The following is a 21,559-nucleotide window of genomic DNA, read 5'->3' as shown; positions in this document are numbered from 1 at the left end:
TTTCTGAAAAATCATGCAGTCTGTGTACATTGCTGTGCCAAGAAAGTACTTAGACTAGCTATCCCTGCCAACATGTTGAGCACTTACCTGTCCTTTTCAGAATTTTTAAAGAAATGCAAGTCAAAGACCTCTGTACTACTAGCCTTCACAATCATTTTGACCTTGAAAAAGGTCTTCGTTGGGTCGCGTGCCTGTGTTTCAGCCCTAGTTTCTGGTAACTTACCACACTGCGGGTGAACTTCTCCAGGGAGGTACGGCGGCCCTGCTCACTCTCTGTTTGTGACTAGAGGCAGGGTGGTGTGGAGGTTGGGTGGGGGTGAGAAACGGTGAGAGACACGGGGAGGGGAGGAGATGAGGGAAGGTTAGAAGCGTTTCAAGGCAAAACACATTTTAGGCCATGAAGCCAGAAGCAGTGGCTGTGGTAGAGAAGCTAGGGACCAGGCCAGCAGGGGGAGTGCCTTTTCAGGGGACTAGATAACACAGGGATGCTGCTCACCAAGAGAAGATGATGCTTTGATCTGCTGTGGTGCTGATCATCCTAGTACACAGTATAACAGCACTTGCTTTATTTTCTGTTTTAGAGAGCCGTGATTGTATGTATAAATCTGAAGGAGTCAAAGAATATAATAAGTGACAAAAGTAATCAAGCAAAGGTAAGCTAATGTCTCAGTTTAGATGTAAATGGAGATATAGTATCTGTAGAAAGTGTAGATTTTATTATAAATGTATCCTCTTCCAAAAAAAGGATGGAGTGCTTGCAAACATATTTAGTAAATGCATAATATCCCAGGTGGAGGGTGTGACTGATTAGGGTTAGTTATAGTAGAGCTCACCGGCTTCTTTCTGGCTAGCAGGAGGTCCTGATAGATGTTAGATCTCAGGAAGCGTGCATAGCTGTCACTTTTCATCAACTTGAAGATGTGCTCCTGGAGAAAAGGGAAGAGGTGGTGATGATGATGGTCGTTGGGGGGGGGGGGAGACAGACAGGGAGAGATGAGATTATGTAAGAAGGCACGGGGGAGCTGAATGTTGACCATGCGTGCTAACATGAAGGGACTAAGGGAGGGAGGGAGAGAGGTACGGAGGGTGGGAGGGAGGAGTCTCCCGAGACAGGGCTGAGTGAACACAGAGCCATCCACGCTAATGCACCATCAGGCAGTCGCCCTCAAACAAAGCTAATACAGTTTGAACCTAAGGAATCTATGATGAATGCATGGGCTATTCATAGGCATTACTCGGCCCATTAGGCCCTGGCTAACATAGCAAGCCTAAAAAGACAACTGAGCTGAGTTTCCACATCCGTTTTTCAGAGGAAAAGGAAGCTAGGTTGAATGAACTGTATCCCTGAAAACCGAATACATTCGGTTGTTTGCAACTACGCTAAGGGTGGGCCCTGGCAACCACAGATTCTTCACCGCTGTTCACTCACTTCCTTCGCACTCCATCTATCCATCCACACCCCTCTCAGCTACCAATGTGCAGGGGGTTTACTGTATGTGCAGTAGTAGCAGCAGTATTGACTGTGTGTGTGGGCGTGCGTGCATATGCGTTTGTGTGCATAGGGGAGGTTGTGATACATACCTGTGCGTCCTCATAGCTGTATCGTCCAGGGTCTTTGAGGTTATGGCTGGTGCGCTCATAGCTGTGGGAGTCCAAGTTGATGGAGCTGGGCGCTCCCTCTGCCAGGAACTCCTGCCAGATCTCCTGGGCCCTGGTTGCCACGTTCTCCAGGGGCCTCCGCTTCAGGTCCTGCACTGCCAACCAGAACCTAGCCAAGAGGCACAGGGAGGGCACAGCCAATAGAGATCAGTGTCTGCAGCATTCACTTCCCATTATTATCTGCCAGGAGAGGAGACCTCCCCACTGTGGACATTCAGTGCAGTCATTCCCTTAATCTCATTACCGACACTCAAAAGTCTCTATCTAATGGCCTGGGGAATTGAAATGGATGTGAAACAGTAGAACGAAAGCGGATAGTGACTGTGTATCACTGTGAGCTGTCCCTGTAAGGCTCTATCTCTCACCGGAGGTTCTCTGAGCTGAACTCCGACTCCAGGAACTTGAGGAACGCTTCCTGCCCTGCTGGGTCCTTTAGGGCCTCCTCCAGAGAGAAGCCCCACTTCTTCACACGGTGCTGGCTGGGGTCCCGGCTGCTCACAGGGAAGAACGGAGAGAGACAACCATGATGCCTTTCAGACTTAAAACAGACCTGGTTAACTGTGCAAAGCTGTCATCAAGGCAAAGGGTGGCTATTTGAAGAATCTCAAATCTAAAATATATTTTTGGGTTACTTTATGATTCCATATGTGTTATTTCATAGTTTTGATGTCTTCACTATTATTCTACCATGTAGAAACTAGTAAAAATAAGGAAAAACCCTTGAATGAGTAGGTGTTCTAAAACTTTTGACCGGTAGTGTGCATTACATTGTGGTTGTGGATGCTGTTTAAAATGTTGATTGCATAGGGAAATAAAGAGGAGCTAGCCATTGGGCTATCATGACATTTCAGCCAGCACCTGACAGCACTAACCCTCTGCCTGACCCCACCAGTCATTTGAAGACTGATTGTGTTGACTAGTGATGTCTGTGCATGGTGTCCATGGTGCCTATAGCCTCACGCTGCCTCCCCAATGAACCCACCTAGCCTCCAGGTCCCAGAAGGTCATGTCATCGCTGATCCAGGGGTTGGATGGTTCAATAGTTGACGCCAAAGGATCGTAGACCATGAACTGTTCTGTGTAGCCCATGAGGCTGTCTGCTACTTTGGACATTTTCATACAGTGTCTGTCCAGCTGGATGTTCAAGAAGGAAATCTGAGGGAGAAAATAATTAACGATGGCAGAATAAGATAGTAGCGCATTACTCAGAAGTGAGCTGGAGTTATGATTGATGAATGAGACAGACAGACAGACAGACAGACAGACAGCAGGAGATAATGTATAATGGCGGTGTTAGTAATGACCTGTCAGGAGCATCACAGTGTGTTACCTCCTTCTGCACGTCCTCTCTGGTGGGCTTCCTGGCCGGCTGGGACGGGAGGGACTGGTGGACTGGACTCTGAGTCTGGGTGTCGTCTGTTACCCCATACACCGACTGGACAGGGACAGAATGGATATACATGTCTGTTATTGCTTATACGCTCACCCTCAACACAAGCACGCGCCGCACAGAACATATACATACATACATACACAAACAGAGAGACCACTCACCACTTACAACGCCTAATTCCTTACCTTTTTCACCCTCTGTGGATTCTTCTCTCTCCGGCACTTGCGAATGTCCATCTCTGTGGTATTTACACAGCCTGGCTGTAAGAGAGTTAGTTTCTAGGTCAGATTATAGTGGGTCACCAGGCAGTATCCTGCCCTAGCCTGGAGGCTAGACTTCATTCATCATTACAACCACAGAGGAGTTGGATAATACAGAATTGGGATCCTGTCTAATTCAGGCTAACCCAGGCCACACTATACAACTAGACTGATAGAACCCTTTATTGTTCTAACAGTAGAGCCCTATGGTACTTTCACTGTAACACTCCCTGTCCTTTCATCAATCATCTCTCCAGCCCTCCCTCAGACCCCAGAACCACTACCTCCTCTCAGCTCACCACCAACTCCCCTCAGCCCTCAGCTCACCACAGGGCGATGGACGTCCCAGAATGCCCTCTCTTGGCTGTCCAAGATCTTCCTCTCAACCTTGTCCTTCTTCCTGTCGATCCTGAGGGTAGACGACAGAGGACAGAGACAGGTAAATACTGAGGGTAGATGACAGAGGACAGAGACAGGTAAATACTGAGGGTAGACGACAGAGGACAGAGCCAGGTTGATACTGAGGGTAGACGACAGAGACAGGTTGATACTGAGGGTAGATGACAGAGGACAGAGCCAGGTAAATACTGAGGATAGACGACAGAGGACAGAGACAGGTAAATAATGAGGGTAGGGGACAGAGGACAGAGACAGGTAAATACTGAGGGTAGACGACAGAGGACAGAGACAGGTAAATACTGAGGGTAGACGACAGAGGACAGAGACTGGTAAATACTGAGGATAGGGGACAGAGGACAGAGCCAGGTTGATACTGAGGGTAGACGACAGAGGACAGAGACAGGTAAATACTGAGGGTAGATGACAGAGGACAGAGACAGGTAAATACTGAGGATAGGGGACAGAGGACAGAGCCAGGTTGATACTGAGGGTAGACGACAGAGGACAGAGACAGGTAAATACTGAGGGTAGATGACAGAGACAGGTAAATACTGAGGGTAGATGACAGAGGACAGAGACAGGTAAATACTGAGGGTAGATGACAGAGACAGGTAAATACTGAGGGTAGACGACAGAGGACAGAGACAGGTAAATACTGAGGGTAGATGACAGAGGACAGAGACAGGTAAATACTGAGGATAGGGGACAAAGGACAGAGACAGGTAAATACTGAGGGTAGACAACAGAGGACAGAGACAGGTAAATACTGAGGGTAGACGACAGAGGACAGAGACAGGTAAATACTGAGGGTAGACGACAGATGACAGAGACAGGTAAATACTGAGGGTAGACGACAGAGGACAGAGACAGGTAAATACTGAGGGTAGATGACAGAGACAGGTAAATACTGAGGGTAGATGACAGAGGACAGAGACAGGTAAATACTGAGGATAGGGGACAAAGGACAGAGACAGGTAAATACTGAGGGTAGACAACAGAGGACAGAGACAGGTAAATACTGAGGGTAGACGACAGAGGACAGAGACAGGTAAATACTGAGGGTAGACGACAGAGGACAGAGACAGGTAAATACTGAGGGTAGATGACAGAGGACAGAGACAGGTAAATACTGAGGATAGGGGACAAAGGACAGAGACAGGTAAATACTGAGGGTAGGGGACAGAGGACAGAGACAGGTAAATACTGAGGGTAGACGACAGAGGACAGAGACAGGTAAATACTGAGGGTAGACGACAGAGGACAGAGACAGGTAAATACTGAGGGTAGACGACAGAGGACAGAGACAGGTAAATACTGAGGGTAGACGACAGAGGACAGAGACTGGTAAATACTGAGGGTAGACGACAGAGGACAGAGACAGGTAAATACTGAGGGTAGATGACAGAGGACAGAGACAGGTAAATACTGAGGATAGGGGACAGAGGACAGAGCCAGGTTGATACTGAGGGTAGATGACAGAGGACAGAGACAGGTAAATACTGAGGGTAGACGACAGAGGACAGAGACAGGTAAATACTGAGGATAGGGGACAGAGGACAGAGCCAGGTTGATACTGAGGGTAGACGACAGAGGACAGAGACAGGTAAATACTGAGGGTAGATGACAGAGACAGGTAAATACTGAGGGTAGACGACAGAGGACAGAGACTGGTAAATACTGAGGGTAGACGACAGAGGACAGAGACTGGTAAATACTGAGGATAGGGGACAAAGGACAGAGCCAGGTTGATACTGAGGGTAGATGACAGAGGACAGAGCCAGGTAAATACTGAGGGTAGACGACAGAGGACAGAGACAGGTAAATAATGAGGGTAGGGGACAGAGGACAGAGACAGGTAAATACTGAGGGTAGACGACAGAGGACAGAGACAGGTAAATACTGAGGGTAGACGACAGAGGACAGAGACAGGTTGATACTGAGGGTAGATGACAGAGGACAGAGACAGGTTGATACTGAGGGTAGATGACAGAGACAGGTAAATACTGAGGGTAGATGACAGAGGACAGAGACAGGTAAATACTGAGGATAGGGGACAGAGGACAGAGCCAGGTTGATACTGAGGGTAGACGACAGAGACAGGTAAATACTGAGGGTAGATGACAGAGGACAGAGATAGGTTGATACTGAGTACACAGGTAGACGTGTCACTCTTATTTAGAGACCCGAGGAGGGTAAAAGCTCGAAGTGTAGGTCACAACCTGTCTCATTGCTTCATCAAGCAATCTGTGGTATGGCCGCTGGTAGGGTACAACTCTTACATAACTGACATTTTCTGATAAGTGCTTGGTGGCCTATTTCTCTCTGAATTTAGCAGAGCTTAATGTATAATCTCTTACCTCTACCTAACAACAGTAAATACTTAGTGCTCAGACTATAATCATTTGAAAGGTTCATCATGACCTTTTTTAATTTCCTGATATCGTGTTGAATAGACTGTATCTGATCTGCGCTGTGTTTACAAATGTCAACCAGCAGATGGAGGCGTAATAGAAGGAACATTGATAAAAGACAAAGATTAAAAGGTCACCTAGAAAGTAACCTAGGGGTATGCATCTGACTCTCTATAGTCATCTGCATCAGTGAATGAGACATAGGGAGTACACTGACATATGGCACAATAGACAACGTATTAAAACCACAATATGTTGTGTATGTTCTTTTGCCTAGTTACTGTCCACTCACTTGACCTGCGCCTCAGCTTGCATGAAGATGAACTCCCACTTCCTGGCGAAGGCCCTCTGCAGTCGAGCCAGGTTCTCCTGTAAGACCCCCCAATCATAGAGATATGAGGGGTGAGAGTAAACCAGTAAACGTTCTTAGGTAATTACATTGCTATAATGCATAACTCTCTTACTGCATAAAGCTAGCCATCTCAGCTTAATCAGCAAGTAATATCACGGCTGTTGTAATTTGCACGTAATAATGGCATCTGCTCGGCACATGAGCAATGCAAACGTCTGTCATACCTGCACATATTCACTGAAAATACCTTTTGTTTTAATGTGGGGAAAACAACACTCTGACCCGACCACCAAACCTATAGAGCATGAAATAGACTAGAGCTCAGGGGCATGTGATCTGAGAGAAGCTGTAGCTATGTAGATGATAGCTTTGTTTAACAGGTCTGTAGTGTATAGGTAGTGTACTGACGACAGTTCCAGTAGGGTGAATAGGGCACTCACAGCCTCGTAGTCAGCTAGCTCCAGCCTGGCCTTGTTCTGCATGGTGCGCTTGCACAGGTAAATGGCTGCAGAGGAGAGAAGTAGTCAGTTACTTGCTGTTGCTTTGCAGACTTTTTTGTGACATTGCCAAACAAATGCCACAGATGATGCATCAACATTTGTATGAGTGTAGTTTATCTCCTGTAAACAAATGCCACCCATTCAGTTTCCACCTGAGTAAATCTCTACTGATCAGAGTGTTTTGAGCAATATTTAATGAGACCGTTGGCATCTTTTGTCATTTACACTATCAGGCTGGAGAAATGTCATGCAAACATGAACGCCTGGAGATTTAAAATATGTATATTTTTTTATTTAACTAGGTAAGTCAGTTAAGAACAGATTCTTATTTACAATGACGGCCTGCTTTGTTCAGGTGCAGAACAACAGATTCTTATCTTGTCAGCTCCAGTATTCAATCTAGCAACCTTCCGGTTACTAGTCCAACGCTCTAACCACTAGGCTACCTGCCGCCCCGTGTGTCACCAGGGGCGGCAGGTAGCCTAGTGACAAAATAACGCCCCTATACCCTGGATGGCTAATCTAGCGCCGCAGGCTTAGGGGTGAGATGAGATCCTCCTGGACAGATAGTGGGATGCATTACAGAGTGGGCCACTCAATCAATAATGGGTGTGAGACAACATATCCATAGTCTGTGTTTACACTGTTGGCAGGAGGATATGACACAGTCTGGGCCAGACACTCTGCACTGAGCAGGGCTATAGGCTATGCTGGCTGGGAGTGGGGGGGGGGGCATCAGGGGGGGGGGGGTGAGGGTTTATGCACGGATAATTACATCTCAGAGGCAATATTTAGACACATTTTGATCTGAGTTCAGTAATATTTGTCAAATTCCACCCCAAGGGACCCCAACCTAACTTACCATAGTCTGTGTTTTCAGGTTCCCAACAATTAGAGGGCCAGAAGTATGGAGCCTGAGGAGGAAAATGGAGACATCATAAAAGTATTCATCGTCTTAAGAACATTTAAACATCCAAGCATCTGCCCTCTCTATAGTTTTCCTAATGTTGATGGAGACAGTTTTCCTCTCTAGCAGCAGTGTTTGAAGTAAACTGATTATTTTATTTCTGTTTCACTCAGCTAGCATTGCTTTTATGTGGATCTGAATGGCAAATAATGAGGTTTTAAACATATTTCGGAGACCCAGTTTTTTTGAAGATTTGAATATGCATGTTGTGTCCAGTCCACCCTGACTCATAGCCCTGACTTCTGTTGAGACGAAGATGCTGGAGAAAATACAAACCATCCAAACTCTCTGTACCTACCTTTTCTTCTCTAAGAACATTAACAAGTTAAAAGAAGATGAGTGACCTGATGATCAATGACCTTCTTGTGCTCTGCATAACTATCTAGGGAAGAACGGTAGCTATATTCTCCATTCATATTTCATCAACTATTGCAATTGATATTTCAGATTCACAGTTCATACATAGTGCATAAATAAATTATTTCTCAGATCTATCGTGCATTCTTAATGACGGGCGGAATTAGAACATAGAGATGTCCCACGACATGATATTTCATCTCCAATATCACTCATAATTAGTTTCAGAACAAAAGGAAATCAATATGAATGAGATCTGAATATGTGTCAGAATCGACACATCTAACAGACAGGTTAACGTATACTTTGCTGCTGAATGAAGATTGATAGATAAACAGAGATTCATCTACTCTGTCTATTACCAAACTGCTTTCAATAACATTTTATGATGTGAGTCTGCTTGCCCTGAAACATCACAGATTTGTCTCAAAGCACAGCAGGAAGTTGTCATTAAAAGTGGGGCTTCCAAAAAGACACAGCAGCTATTTATAGCACAGTGTACCCACACAGCCTCTGTGACTCCTCAGTGCTGGCACAGACACATAAAACATATTCAACAGGTCATGCAGGTCCTCTTTTAAATGGCAATGATGACGCTCGCTTGTTGCACCATGACATAGCATCAGAGGAAGGCTATTTTTAGTTCTATTGAATACGGGTGACACACACGCACACATCCCCTTCCAGAAAAAAATGACATAATGTGTTTTAATCTGAGGGAAAAGAAGTGTGGCTAAATGGACTCTCTGGTAGATTGGGGGGAGGAGTGGGATGGGTGGGTGACACAGGACAAGTGCTGAGGAAGAGAGGAGTGCCAGCCCAACGCTTCCCAAAGAGAGCTGCTTTAGCCTGCAAATCAGTCAGCCATAGTGACTCATTCTTCTGGAGCCTTTTAGCAGGACCAGGAGCCATTCCGCCTCCACTACACTGTAACATACTTTACTGTACTGTATGTCATGATGCACGGCCCTGACAGTACAGTAGATTACCTCCAGGACGGAACAGCAATGCCAGTGTAGCCACGTGTCGTTTTAATGTCTTATGTTGAACATTGTGGAACATCCTTTTTCTGTCTGTCTATAATGCTAAACTTTTATGGGCTACTGACTTCTTCCAAGCTCTCAATTCAATTCAAAGGGATTTATAGGCCAGGAAAACATATGTACAGCCCAATACAACACTGGGGCCAAGCTTCCTGCCATCCAGGACCTATATATTAGGCGGTGTCAGAGGAAGGCCCAAAAAATGGTTAAAGTCTCCAGTCACCCAAGTCATAGACTGTTCTCTTTGTTACCACACGGCAAGCGGTACCGGAGCACCAAGTCTATGTACAAAAGGCTCCTTAACAGCTTTTACCCCCAAGCCATAAGACTGCTGAACAATTAATCAAATGGCCACCCGGACTATTTACATAGTAATAAGTGTACACACTACCCTACACCAGATTGCGGGACGCTGTGAGTAGATCTGTAACACTGTACATTGTGCCTCTCCAATTGGTATAATCTATTATAGCAATATTGATATCTATATTTATTACATAGTGATAATACTCAACCATATCTCAAGTGATTTAACCACAGGTTAAGGGAGTAAATTATGGCAGTGAGAGGAGACTGATTAGGCAAACATTTCCAAAGCGGTGGGTCCAGACTGATTACAACGCTTGACCTGTATAGTGAGGATCAGACTACTAGAGGAATCTCTCACATCAGTGGCTCTGTTAGAACATATTCTCCCCTGGTTATTTCTGCTTTAGAGCGTAAAGTGACCAGCCACAAGGTAATGAGGCTACTGTTCTGTTCTGGACAGTTCACAGGGATCATTTATCCACTCCTTTGCCTTCGTGTGATAATGGTCATGACACATGTTATGGATGGTGATTTGGACAGTAAATCCAGTTTAGGACCACTAAGGATGGTAGGTATACTGGTACCTGAAAATACCATGGTAGCTTACCTGGAAGCGGTATAAGGTCCCATCATCTTTGAGAGTGAGGACGTGGTCGGAGATGGGGAAGAGGTAGCCCTGGGCAGCGATCAGGCTCCCTAAATGGATGGCTTCAGCTGCAGGAGCGAGAACAGGATACTAACGCTGAGTAAAGAAAAATGGCTTCCCTTTTTAATGCTTGAGTAGAGACTGAGAACAGTGGTCCATCCCTGTGAAATATGGCTGTGTACATAGCAGGCATACCTGAGTCCTCAATGGAGAGGTTTTTCACCAGCCACAGCACAATGTCTGCTCCTGGTATTCAAAAGAGAAGAATGGTTGACAGTGACATTGAAATAGCGTTGTACACACAGAAAGCCTCTACACAAAAGCTGCAACAGTCCTTGAGCTGGTCTCCCCTTAACAATCTATTACTTTTAGCTTACAGCACAGCTACAATACTGACATAGTCGACCAATCAGCCTGTTATCCAACCTTAGTAACTTTTGGAAAAAAATGTGTTTGACCAGATACAATGTTATTTTACAGTAAATAAATTAACAACATTCTCCAGGGCAGCTGTCCAGGTCCTTTACTTTTATCAATCTTTACTTATGACCTGCCACTGGCTCTGAGTAAAGCCTGTGTGTCTACTGTGTGTATGCGGATGACTCAACACTATACACGTCAGCTACTACAGCGAGTGAAATCACTGCAACACTTAACAAAGAGCTGCAGTTAGTTTCAGAATGGCTGGCAAGGAATAAGTTTGTCCTAAATATTTCAAAAACTAAAAACATTGTATTTGGGACTAATCATTCACTAAACCCTAAACTTCAACAAAATCTTGCAATGAGTAATGTGGAAATTGAGCAAGTTGAGGAGACTAAACTGCTTGGAGTAACCCTGGATTGTGAACTGTTATGGTCAAAACATATTGATGCAACAGTAGCTAAGATTGGGAGAGGTCTGTCCATAATTCGTCTAAAATAAAGCACTTCTCTGCCTTCTTAACAACAATATCAACAAGGCGGGTCCCTAGTTTTGTCACACCTGGACTACTGCCCAGTCGTGTAGGCAAGTGCCACAAAATGGGACTTGGGAAAATTACAACTGGCCCAGAACAGGGCAGCACGGCTGGCTCTTAAATGTGCACATAGAGCTAACATTAATAATATGCATGCCAATCTCTCATGGCTCAAAATAGAGGAGAGATTGACTTCATCACTACTTGTTTTTGTAAGAAGTATTGACATGTCTGTTTAAACTACCAGCACACAGCTCAGACACCCATGCATACCCCACAAGACATGCCACCAGAGGACTCTTCACAATCCCCAAGTCCAGAACAGACAATGGGAGGCACACAATACTACAGTACATAAAGCCATGGGCACATGGAACTCAATTCCACATCAAGTAACTCACACAAGCAGTAAAATCAGATTAAAAAATATATACAAAATACACCTTATGGAACAGTAGGGACTGTGAAGAGTCAAACACACAGGTACAAACACACATAACATACACACTATACACACATGTACACCTGGATTGTTATAATAGAGTAGTGACCCGAGGGAACACACTTAATGTATTGTGAAATCTGTTGCAAAATGTATTTTAGTGTTTAGAAATGCTATTATAATGTATATTACTGCCTTACTTTTTGCTGGACCCCAGGAAGAGTAGCTGCTACCTTGGCAGCAGCTAATGGGGATCCATAATAAATACAAATACAAATGCCCTTAGCTAAGGCTGAATGTGGCATAGCAGGTGTTTGCAGGAACAATTCAAACGGAACAATGTGATCTTGGACTAACAATAGGCAGGAAACCAGGTATTTTGTCTAACTCCTGGACAGCAACATATTTGGCATAATGTTAGCACTTGGCAGTGAGGAGTGAGATTGAGAGAGTGAAGTGTGACACAGCAGGCCTAGGGAGACATGTGAGGTGGTGAGTCACACTCAGAGAGCATCCCTCCACCCACTCCCCACCAGCCCCATAGATACTGTTGACTCTGTTGACTCACAAGCTAACACACATACACCAGCCAGAACTGTCTTACTCACTCACACTGCCCCCTTAAACCATGTCACCCAACACACAACCAGCCACACTGCATAATGACAAGGGCAGCGACACACCAGACATCACATCAGGCTTCTCTGCCAAAACCTTACGGGCTGAGACTGCCTCATCTGTCCCAATCTGCAGAGGCAGCAATTCAAATGAGCCTGAAAGGTCATATTTGCTTTAATGATTCTGACTCCTCTCTCTCTGCTGAGCCACACTGAGTCATATCTCTCTCTCTCTCTCTCACACACACATGCTGAACATGCAGCAAGCACGCACACACACACACACACACACACACACACACACACACACACACACACACACACACACACACACACACACACACACACATAGCTGGTCACCTGATACCACACTGGGGATCTTGGACAGGAAGCTCTTGACAGTTCGGATGGCCACCCCTCCTGCCTTCTCATCCTGTATCCGCATAATGACGTCTTCAATCTAACAGGGAGAGGAGAAACAACACAAGTGATCAGGGTTAGAGCACGAACTAAAACATCCACAGTTTCTCCATAAAAAGTATTCATTTTCATATTTTAATCCAATGGTGATGGGGATTACTTGTGTGTGTGCTGTGGCCTGCAAAAAAAGGTATGTTTATTGAGCCCCACAGTTCCCACGGTAACAAGGCTCTCCAATGGGTAGACGTTGAGGAAGGCTGTCAGAGTGATTCCTCAGAGGCTAAGATAAACATCACACCTCAAATGCACGGCAGACAGTGAGCACCCCACCACATCACACATCAGCAGCCTAAAATTAGGCATGGCCGCACCGTGCTCGCAACTCACGACTCATTACAAAGACAGGAAACCACACTCCTCCATGCAAACATACACACACACCCTCTGGAAAACAATTCCCCTCACTCTGCAGTCAGCCGATATCACTCGCACTGACACATTATGCACACATATATGGCTCCATGCAGCAGAGGTTTGCGTTAAGGTGGAGAAGCTTAATAAGGGCTATGTGGTGTGAAAACCTTGGCCTGGTTTTTACAGTCTCTATATGTCAGGTCAGGTATGATGAGACTAGGATTAGTGTGTAAGACCTGATCTGCCAATGTCACACCAGAAGGCTCCCAAGCACCACAGCCTGGGCTGATGGACTCTCAGACCAGAAATTCACACCAAATGATTTAGTACACTCAGTATTATCCAGAGCCCACCTCACCCTTTGCTCACTGGCCATTAAATCCTTCATTTTGTGGCACACAAACACACATACACACACTGACTGTAACAATGCTGATTATGCTTGGATGAATTCAGAAGCCTGATTGTGTGCAAAGCATATTTGATTTGGCTGCTCCCTTCACTTCCCCATCTCAGAACAATAATCTGTATTTATCTGCACTGTTAAATGGGAGATGGCATGGTAGTCAGGAGTCAGAAACCATCAGAAAACACTCTTCATCAGTCATTTGTATAGAGCCCTATAGGGAACAGTGATAAAGTCAAGTAATTCTCTGTTGTGTGCTACTGCCATTCCAACATGTTCCTGACCCCCTTCTCTTCCTCTCCTCTCATCCATCATTTGAACTGACACATTTGCACGTGTGAAGTTGATCAATCAGCCTCCTTAGCTTCAGGATTTCATCTCTGAGCAAGCAAGCACACCAAGAGCCAACTGCCTCCTCTCCTCAGTGGTTGCAGCAGGTTGCAGTTGCACGGCATGCCTCAGTACTGTGTACTCACAAGGACAACTATAGAGATGTGCAGTATTCTGGCCAATCCAATTCACACGCCAAGGCCAGTAAAGTAAGACTACACAGCTTTTCAACAAGTGTAAACATTGCTCGCTAATTCAACAACCAGGAACAATCACAACTTAGTAGACCCATCAGCATGTCTGTCTATGGCTATCATCTCCTTGCCAACCAGCTAAGTGTTAAGTAGATGACGCAGACCCTCAAGTCGTCCATTTTATATTAAAAATATATATATATTTCACCTTTATTTAACCAGGTAGGCTAGTTGAGAACAAGTTCTCATTTGCAACTGCGACCTGACCAAGATAAAGCAAAGCAGTTCGACACATACAACAACACAGAGTTACACATGGAATTAACAAGCATACAATCAATAATACAGTAGGAAAATCTATATACAGCATGTGCAAATGAGGTGGGATAAGAGATGTAAGGCAATAAATAGCCCATGGTGGCAAAGTAATTACAATATAGCAATTAAACATTGGAATTGTAGGATGTGCAGAGAATGAATGTGCAAGTTGAGATACTGGGGTGCAAAAGAGCAAGATAAATAAATAAATACAGTATGGGGATGAGGTAGATTGGATGGGCTATTTATAGATGAGCTATTTACAGGTGCAGTGATCTGTGAGCTGCTCTGACAGCTGGTGCTTAAAGCCAGTGAAGGAGGTAAGAGTCTCCAGCTTCAGAGATTTTTTGCAGTTCATTCCAGTCATTGGCACCAGAGAACTGGAAAGAGAGGCGGCCAAAGGAAGAATTGGCTTTAGGGGTGACTAGTGAGATATACCTGCTGGAGTGCGTGCTGCGGGTGGGTGCTGCTATGGTGACCAGTGAGCTGAGATAAGGCAGGGTTTTACCTAGCAGAGACTTGTAGATGACCTGGAGCCAGTGGGTTTGGCGACGAGTATGAAGCGAGGGCCAGCCAACGAGAGCATACAGGTCGCAGTGGTGGGTAGTATATGGGGCTTTGGTGACAAAACGGATGGCACTGTGATAGGCTGCATCCAATTTATTGAGTAGAGTGTTGGAGGCTATTTTGTAAATAGCTTCACCGAAGTCGAAGATCGGTAGGATGGTCAGTTTTACGAGGGTATGTTTGGCAGCATGAGTGAAGGATGCTTTGTTGCGAAATAGGAAGCCGATTCTAGATTTCATTTTGGACTGGAGATGCTTAATGTGAGTCTGGAAAGAGAGTTTACCATCTAACCAGACACCTAGGTATTTGTAGTTGTACACATTTTCTAAGTCATAACCATCCAGAGTAGTGATGCTGGACGGGCGGGCAGTTGCAGGCAGCGATTGGTTGAAGAGCATGCATTTAGTTTTACTTGCATTTAAGAGCAGTTAGAGGCCACGGAAGGAGAGTTATATGGCATTGAAGCTCATCTGGAGGTTAGTTAACACAGCGTCCAACGAAGGGCCAGAGGTATACAGAATGGTGTCGTCTGCGTAGAGGTGGATCAAAGAATCACCAGCAGCGAGAGCGACATCATTGATGTATACAGAGAAGAGAGTCGGCCCGAGAATTGAACCCCGTGGCACCCCCATAGAGACTGCCAGAGGTCCGGACAACAGGCCCTCCGATTTGAAACACTGATCTCTATCAGAGAAGTAGTTGGTGAATCAAGCGAGGCAATCATTTGAGAAACCAAGGCTGTTGAGTCTGCCAATCAGAATGTTGTGATTGACAGAGTTGAAAGACTTAGCCAGGTCGATGAAGACGGCTACACAATACTGTCTTTTATCAATGGCGGTTAGGATATTGTTTAGGACCTTGAGCGTGGCTGAGGTGCACCCATGACCAGCTCGGAAACCAGATTGCATAGTGGAGAAGGTACGGTGAGATTCGAAATGGTCAGTAATCTGTTTGTTAACTTGGCTTTCAAAGACCTTAGAAAGGCAGGGTAGAATAGATATAGGTCTGTAGCAGTTTCGGTCTAGAGTGTCTCCCCCTTTGAAGAGGGGGATGACCGCGGCAGCTTTCCAATCTTTGGGAATCTCAGACGATACGGAAAAGAGGTTGAACAGGCTAGTAATAGGGGTTGCAACAATTTCGGCAGATCATATTAGAAAGAGAGGGTCCAGATTGTCTAGCCCGGCTGATTTGTAGGGGTCCAGATTTTGCAGCTCTTTCAGAACATCAGCTATCTGGATTTGGGTGAAGGAGAAGTGGGGGTTTGGGCGAGTTGCAGGGCTGTTGACTGGGGTAGGTGTAGCCAGGTGGAAAGTATGGCCAGCCGTAAAAAAAATGCTTATTGAAATTCTCAATTATAGTGGATTTTTCTGTGGTGACAGTGTTTCCTAGCCTCAGTGCAGTGGGCAGCTGGGACGAGGTGTTCTTATTTTCCATGGACTTTACAGTGTCCCAGAACTTCTTTGAGTTTGTGCTACAGGATGCACATTTCTGTTTGAAAAAGCTAGCCTTAGCTTTCCTAACTGCCTGTGTATATTGGTTCCTAACTTCCCTGAGAAGTTGCATATCACGGGGCCATTCGATGCTCATGCAGAACGCCACAGGATGTTTTTGTGCTGGTCAAGGGCAGTCAGGTCTGGAGAGAACCAAGGGCTATATCTGTTCCTGGTTCTAAATGTTTTGACAGGGGCATGCTTATTTAAGGCATTTTTAAAGAATGACCAGGCATCCTCTACTGACGGGATGAGGTCAATGTCTTTCCAGGATACCCGGGCCAGGTCGATTAGAAAGGCCTGTTCGCTGAAGTGTTTTAGGAAGCGTTTGACAGTGATGAGGGGTGGTCGTTTGGTCGCAGACCCATTACGGATGCAGGCAATGAGGCAGTGATCGCTGAGATCTTGGTTGAAAACAGCAAAGGTGTATTTGAAGGCCGAGTTAGTTAGGATGATATCTATGAGGGTGCCCGTGTTTACGGATTTGGGGTTGCACCTGGTAGGTTCATAGATAATTTGTGTGAGATTGAGGGCATCAAGCTTAGATTGTAGGATGGCTGGGGTGTTAAGCATGTACCAGTTTAGGTCACCTAGCAGCACGAGCTCAGAAGATAGATGGGGGGCAATCAATTCACATATGGTGTCCAGGGCACAGCTAGGGGCAGAGGGTGGTCTATAGCAAGCGGCAACGGTAAGAGACTTGTTTCTGGAAAGGTGAATTTTTAGAAGTAGAAGCTCGAATTGTTTTGGTACAGACCTGTATAGTAAGACAGAACTCTGCAGGCTATCTCTGCAGTAGATTGCAACACCACCCCCTGTGGCAGTTCTAAAATGTTATAGTTAGGGATGGACATTTCAGGGTTTTGGGGGGTTTTCCTAAGCCAGGATTCAGACACGGCTAAGACATCCGGGTTGGCAGAATGTGGTAAAGCAGTGAATAAAGCAAGCTTAGGGAGTAGGCTTGTAATGTTAACATGCATGAAACCAAGGCTTTTACGGTTACAGAAGTCAACAAATGAGAGCACCTGGGGAGTAGGAGTGGAGCTAGGCACTGCAGTTCTTGATTAACCTCTACATCACCAGAGGAACAGAGGAGAAGTAGGATAAGGCTATAAGAACTGGCCGTCTAGCACGTTCGGAACAGAGAGTAAAGGGAGCAGGTTTCTGGGCACGATAGCATAGATTCAAGGCATAATGTACAGACAAAGGTATGGTAGGAAGAGAGTACATTGGAGATAAACCTAGGCATTGAGTAATGATGAGAGAGAGATATAGTCTCTAGAGACGTTTAAACCAGGTGATGTCATTGCATATGTGGGAGGTGGAACAACATGGTTGGTTAAGGCATATTGAGAAGGGCTAGAAGCTCTACAGTGAAATAAGACATTAATCACTAACCAGAACAGTAATGGACAAGGCATATTGATATTAGGGAGAGGCATGCGTAGCCAAGTGATTGTATGGGTCCAGTGAGTGATTCGGCTGGCTGGGGACACGGCGATTCAGACAGTTAGCAGGCCGGAGATAGCAAGCTAGCATAAGGGCCTTAGATGGACGTCGCGATGGGGAAAGTCTGTTTTGCCTCCTCGTGTGGTGACGTCGATAGACCAGTCGTGGAATTAGTAGGGTTCCAAGTAGCAGAGGGGTCCAAGTCCAATTGGCAAAATGGGTATAGTGGTCCAAGAAACTGGCCAATGAATCAGCTAACAGTCCAATATGCTCTAGATAGCTAGCAGGCCGCGGTTAGCAGAATGGGCCTTCAGGGGACGTTGTGCCTGAGGGGCCTGTTGGGATCCGGCAGTAGAAGGGGTCCGGATATTGTAGCCGAGGAGTGGGTTTCAGGAGTAGCCCAGGAGCCCTAGCTGGGAGATGGGTCTGTCTAGCATGGGCTAGCGGGACGGAAACGTTAGCCAGGAGTAGTCAACCCGGGTTGCGGTTAGCTAGCTGCCACAATCCAGATGAAAAGGTTCAGAGTTTGCGGTAGGAATCCGGGGATATGGAGAGAAAAATAGGTCCGGTATGCTCTGGTTTGAAACGCGTTGTACGAACTGGCAAGAGCTTTCCGAGCTAAAGGTTAGCTGATGACCGCTAGCAGTGGTTAGCTGATCGATAGCTGATAGCTGATAGCTAGTTAGGTAGCTAGCTTTAGTTGAGGTATTCCAGTTCGGAGGTAAATAGAAATACTTTATAAAAAAACAGATCCACACCACATTGGGTGAGGCGGGTTGCAGGAGAGTATTTTGAAGTTGAGGTTTAGGAAAAATATTAAAAAGAATGTGAAGAAAATATATAAAAAGATATATACATGGGACACGACAAGACGAAGGACAAAGACGTCTGACTGCTACGCCATCTTGGAACAAAAAAAATATATATACCTGAGCAACACATTTGAGATGCGTATGGATTTAATAATAGCCCCATAATGTTTCAGACAGAGGAGAGGAGGAGAAATAGTGAGGCAAGACAATTACAATTCTCTCACCATGAGTGTCTTCATATGAATTATTAAATGAAAGCTCATCCACAGAGAATTACTGCCTTTACACAGACTGTGCTGTTGCTGTGCTGTTGATACCTCTTCACAGACTGCTCTTAGAGAGAGAGAGAGCGAGAGAGACCACACTGCATCAACTCTGTATTTTCAGAGAGAAGAAACAAAGATTTGACAGTATGCTACAGTAACATTCCTGTTTTTAGCCTGTGTGTTGTGAGCAGAGACATTTTAGAATGGCACAATCAGTCCAACCATATTTACTGCCTTCCTGTGTATGAATACAAACCTTGAGACAAAACAATAGGGAAAAAGCTTGGAAACCATTTCCATTTGGTACAATGCAGTGCCACGCCACACACCCTACGAGAGTCAGTGAAAGGATTGCGTTATTTTGTTCTTGTGTAATAATGGACCTTGAACTCCATAACAGCATTTAAAATAACTCGTTATCTCCCTATAGGATGACAGTGGACACGAAGTACTTGGCAGGGGTACAGAACCTTGCCGTATCTTTTCGCTATGGAAGCTAATGGTGTTTGCAGCTTGGTGTGGAGGGCTTTGAGAGCTGAACATTCCTGCTAGCAGGCGATAACAGCACTTTACCCCTCTGCACTGAGCTCTATAAACGGCAATCGCGCGCATGTATGTATGCGCGCGTGTGTGTGTGTGTGTGTGTGTGTGTGTGTGTGCGTGCGTGTGCGTGTGCGTGTGCGTGTGCGTGCATGTGTGCTGGACCCCGTTGTCAACAATCTCTCTTATCAGTGAGGCTACTGAGGGACCATGCTGCTGTCAGGGGAGTGCCACCATTTCACTCAGCCAGACGCCCCGGGACGCTCCCTGACCAGCCATTACAGAGTGGAGTGTGAGGGCCCAGTGGAGGTAACAGGGTCAGGCACGTGTGAGAGTGGCTGTTTGGACCTACAGAAGCCTAATGATGCTAGAAGAGGCTCAATTTATAAACACAGAAACACCATGAGGACTTGTGGTACCGTGTAAGCTGTGTGGTTTCGATTACCAACTGGAGTTTCTATCTCATTGAAACAGTGGTTTCAGTTGAAATAATGTCTGTAGGGAGCTATTACTGGATACGAGAAAGAACTCCATTTCCACCAACCAGGATGTGTTTAAATACCGGTCATGACAAGACCCTCTGCTCAAATTGTGACTAATACTAACTACAGTACCTTAAATCTGTAAATGGTGCTAGACAAGCTAATAATAAGATAATAAAACCAGAAAAGTCTCCCAAAATGAGGCCTTGATAAAAAATGTATAAGGCTGTAATAGAGCATTAATGATTCAACAGCCGTCACCTCCACAGACACACTCGTCATTGACATTTATGCCTGTGAAAGTCATGATTGCCAATCTGAAAACTTTTAAGACTGTTTTCTGACCTACTTTCTGCTAAATGATGTTCTCTGTACTGCTCAATTAACATATGAGCAGAGCCCAACAATTTGAAATATAGAATAGACTTCTGATAATATTGGATCTCTTTCTACGTGCAGTGAGAGTTCACAGACCCAGTACATTCTTCTGACTTGCTCTGGATATCTTCATATGGATTAGTGCATGCTTTCTAACAGTCCAAAGCCATCACAATGAACTGTTTATGGAGCAAGTAACTTTTAGGCAAGAAATCAAACACTTTTTTCCCTCCTAGGACCAGCCAGGCATCACACTGTGGGAATAGCAAGCTGATATCTAGCTTGGTGCCAGCTGGTCTGGTCTGCTCTAGGGATGCAGGTGTGAATGAGGGCTGCTGTGGTAGAGAGAGTCTCCCTGTACCCTCTATGGTCCAGAAGGGGGCCTGCTGCAGGTCTAATCATGAAGAGGGGGCTCCGGGTGTTAGGGAGCCGCTCCTGGATTTGTTTCACCAGGGAGAGAAACTGTGACAGCTACTGGGACAACCCTCACATGCAGCAGGACAAGCAATGACTGGAAAGGCCAAAACTGAAGAAACCAAATACACACATACAGTATACTTTACACTCACTCACACCTCCCTCCCTTTGCTCTATTCTAGTGCTTTAGGCAGTCATTACGAAACCCATGTACCTGCTCAAGCCATTACTCTTTTTCCTTCTGACATATCAACAATGTAGAATGTCTTGAAAACAGAAATGCATTAGTTGATGAATGTGTATTGGAAATAGTCCCATGATAATTCTCAACAGGATACATATCAGTTATGTGTATGTTTTCAGTGTTTTATGACAGTATGTTCCTGTTACCAAGCGGAACATTTTGCACCTTACTGAAGCCATTTTCCTCCACCAACATAGCTAATCCTTTTGATCACTGGAAAGCCTGGATTGTACTGCAAGCACATCAAAATGAATCTTTCCACGTGGAGAAAAAGCATAATCACTCAAATCCTGGTTGGGATTTAAGCTCCAGAAGGTGAAAATCCATATTCTACCACGTCCTTGCTGTTTCATTGTTCTGATGAGAGTCTTTGGGTTGTGGTTGTTGGCACACAATGCAGGAGGAAGTTATGATCATGCACTGTAGCATAAGATAACTCATTTCAGGGGGGGCATTGGGCTTCTGAAAAAGAACCCTCAGCCATGTTTCCACAGCTAAGACTGTGACCGCTTCTGCAAT

The 21,559-nt window shown here is 45.3% G+C and overlaps 1 protein-coding gene across 3 annotated transcripts in view; it reads right to left on the bottom strand.

Moving 5' to 3' along the window:
• Positions 1 to 21,559, bottom strand: part of LOC129812864 (regulator of G-protein signaling 6-like) — a 54,186-nt gene that overhangs the window by 2,500 nt on the left and 30,127 nt on the right. For 2 of the 3 annotated variants that reach the window (XM_055864803.1, XM_055864804.1), the window contains 14 exons: positions 12,674 to 12,773; positions 10,492 to 10,542; positions 10,258 to 10,364; positions 7,837 to 7,888; positions 6,915 to 6,979; positions 6,415 to 6,491; positions 3,640 to 3,721; positions 3,238 to 3,312; positions 2,990 to 3,094; positions 2,642 to 2,814; positions 2,025 to 2,150; positions 1,582 to 1,768; positions 834 to 926; positions 224 to 283 (listed from right to left, as the gene is read on the bottom strand). In XM_055864803.1, the coding sequence (XP_055720778.1) occupies positions 224 to 283; positions 834 to 926; positions 1,582 to 1,768; positions 2,025 to 2,150; positions 2,642 to 2,814; positions 2,990 to 3,094; positions 3,238 to 3,312; positions 3,640 to 3,721; positions 6,415 to 6,491; positions 6,915 to 6,979; positions 7,837 to 7,888; positions 10,258 to 10,364; positions 10,492 to 10,542; positions 12,674 to 12,773 (1,353 nt within the window). Of the gene's footprint in view, positions 1 to 223; positions 539 to 833; positions 927 to 1,581; positions 1,769 to 2,024; positions 2,151 to 2,641; positions 2,815 to 2,989; positions 3,095 to 3,237; positions 3,313 to 3,639; positions 3,722 to 6,414; positions 6,492 to 6,914; positions 6,980 to 7,836; positions 7,889 to 10,257; positions 10,365 to 10,491; positions 10,543 to 12,673; positions 12,774 to 21,559 lie in introns of all 3 variants that reach the window. The other variant, XR_008753083.1, reaches the window with a different exon arrangement.

Source organism: Salvelinus fontinalis, chromosome 16 (assembly GCF_029448725.1).
Source record: "Salvelinus fontinalis isolate EN_2023a chromosome 16, ASM2944872v1, whole genome shotgun sequence".
Taxonomy (NCBI): Eukaryota; Metazoa; Chordata; class Actinopteri; order Salmoniformes; family Salmonidae; genus Salvelinus; species Salvelinus fontinalis.
This window is presented reverse-complemented; position numbering and strand designations above follow the sequence as displayed.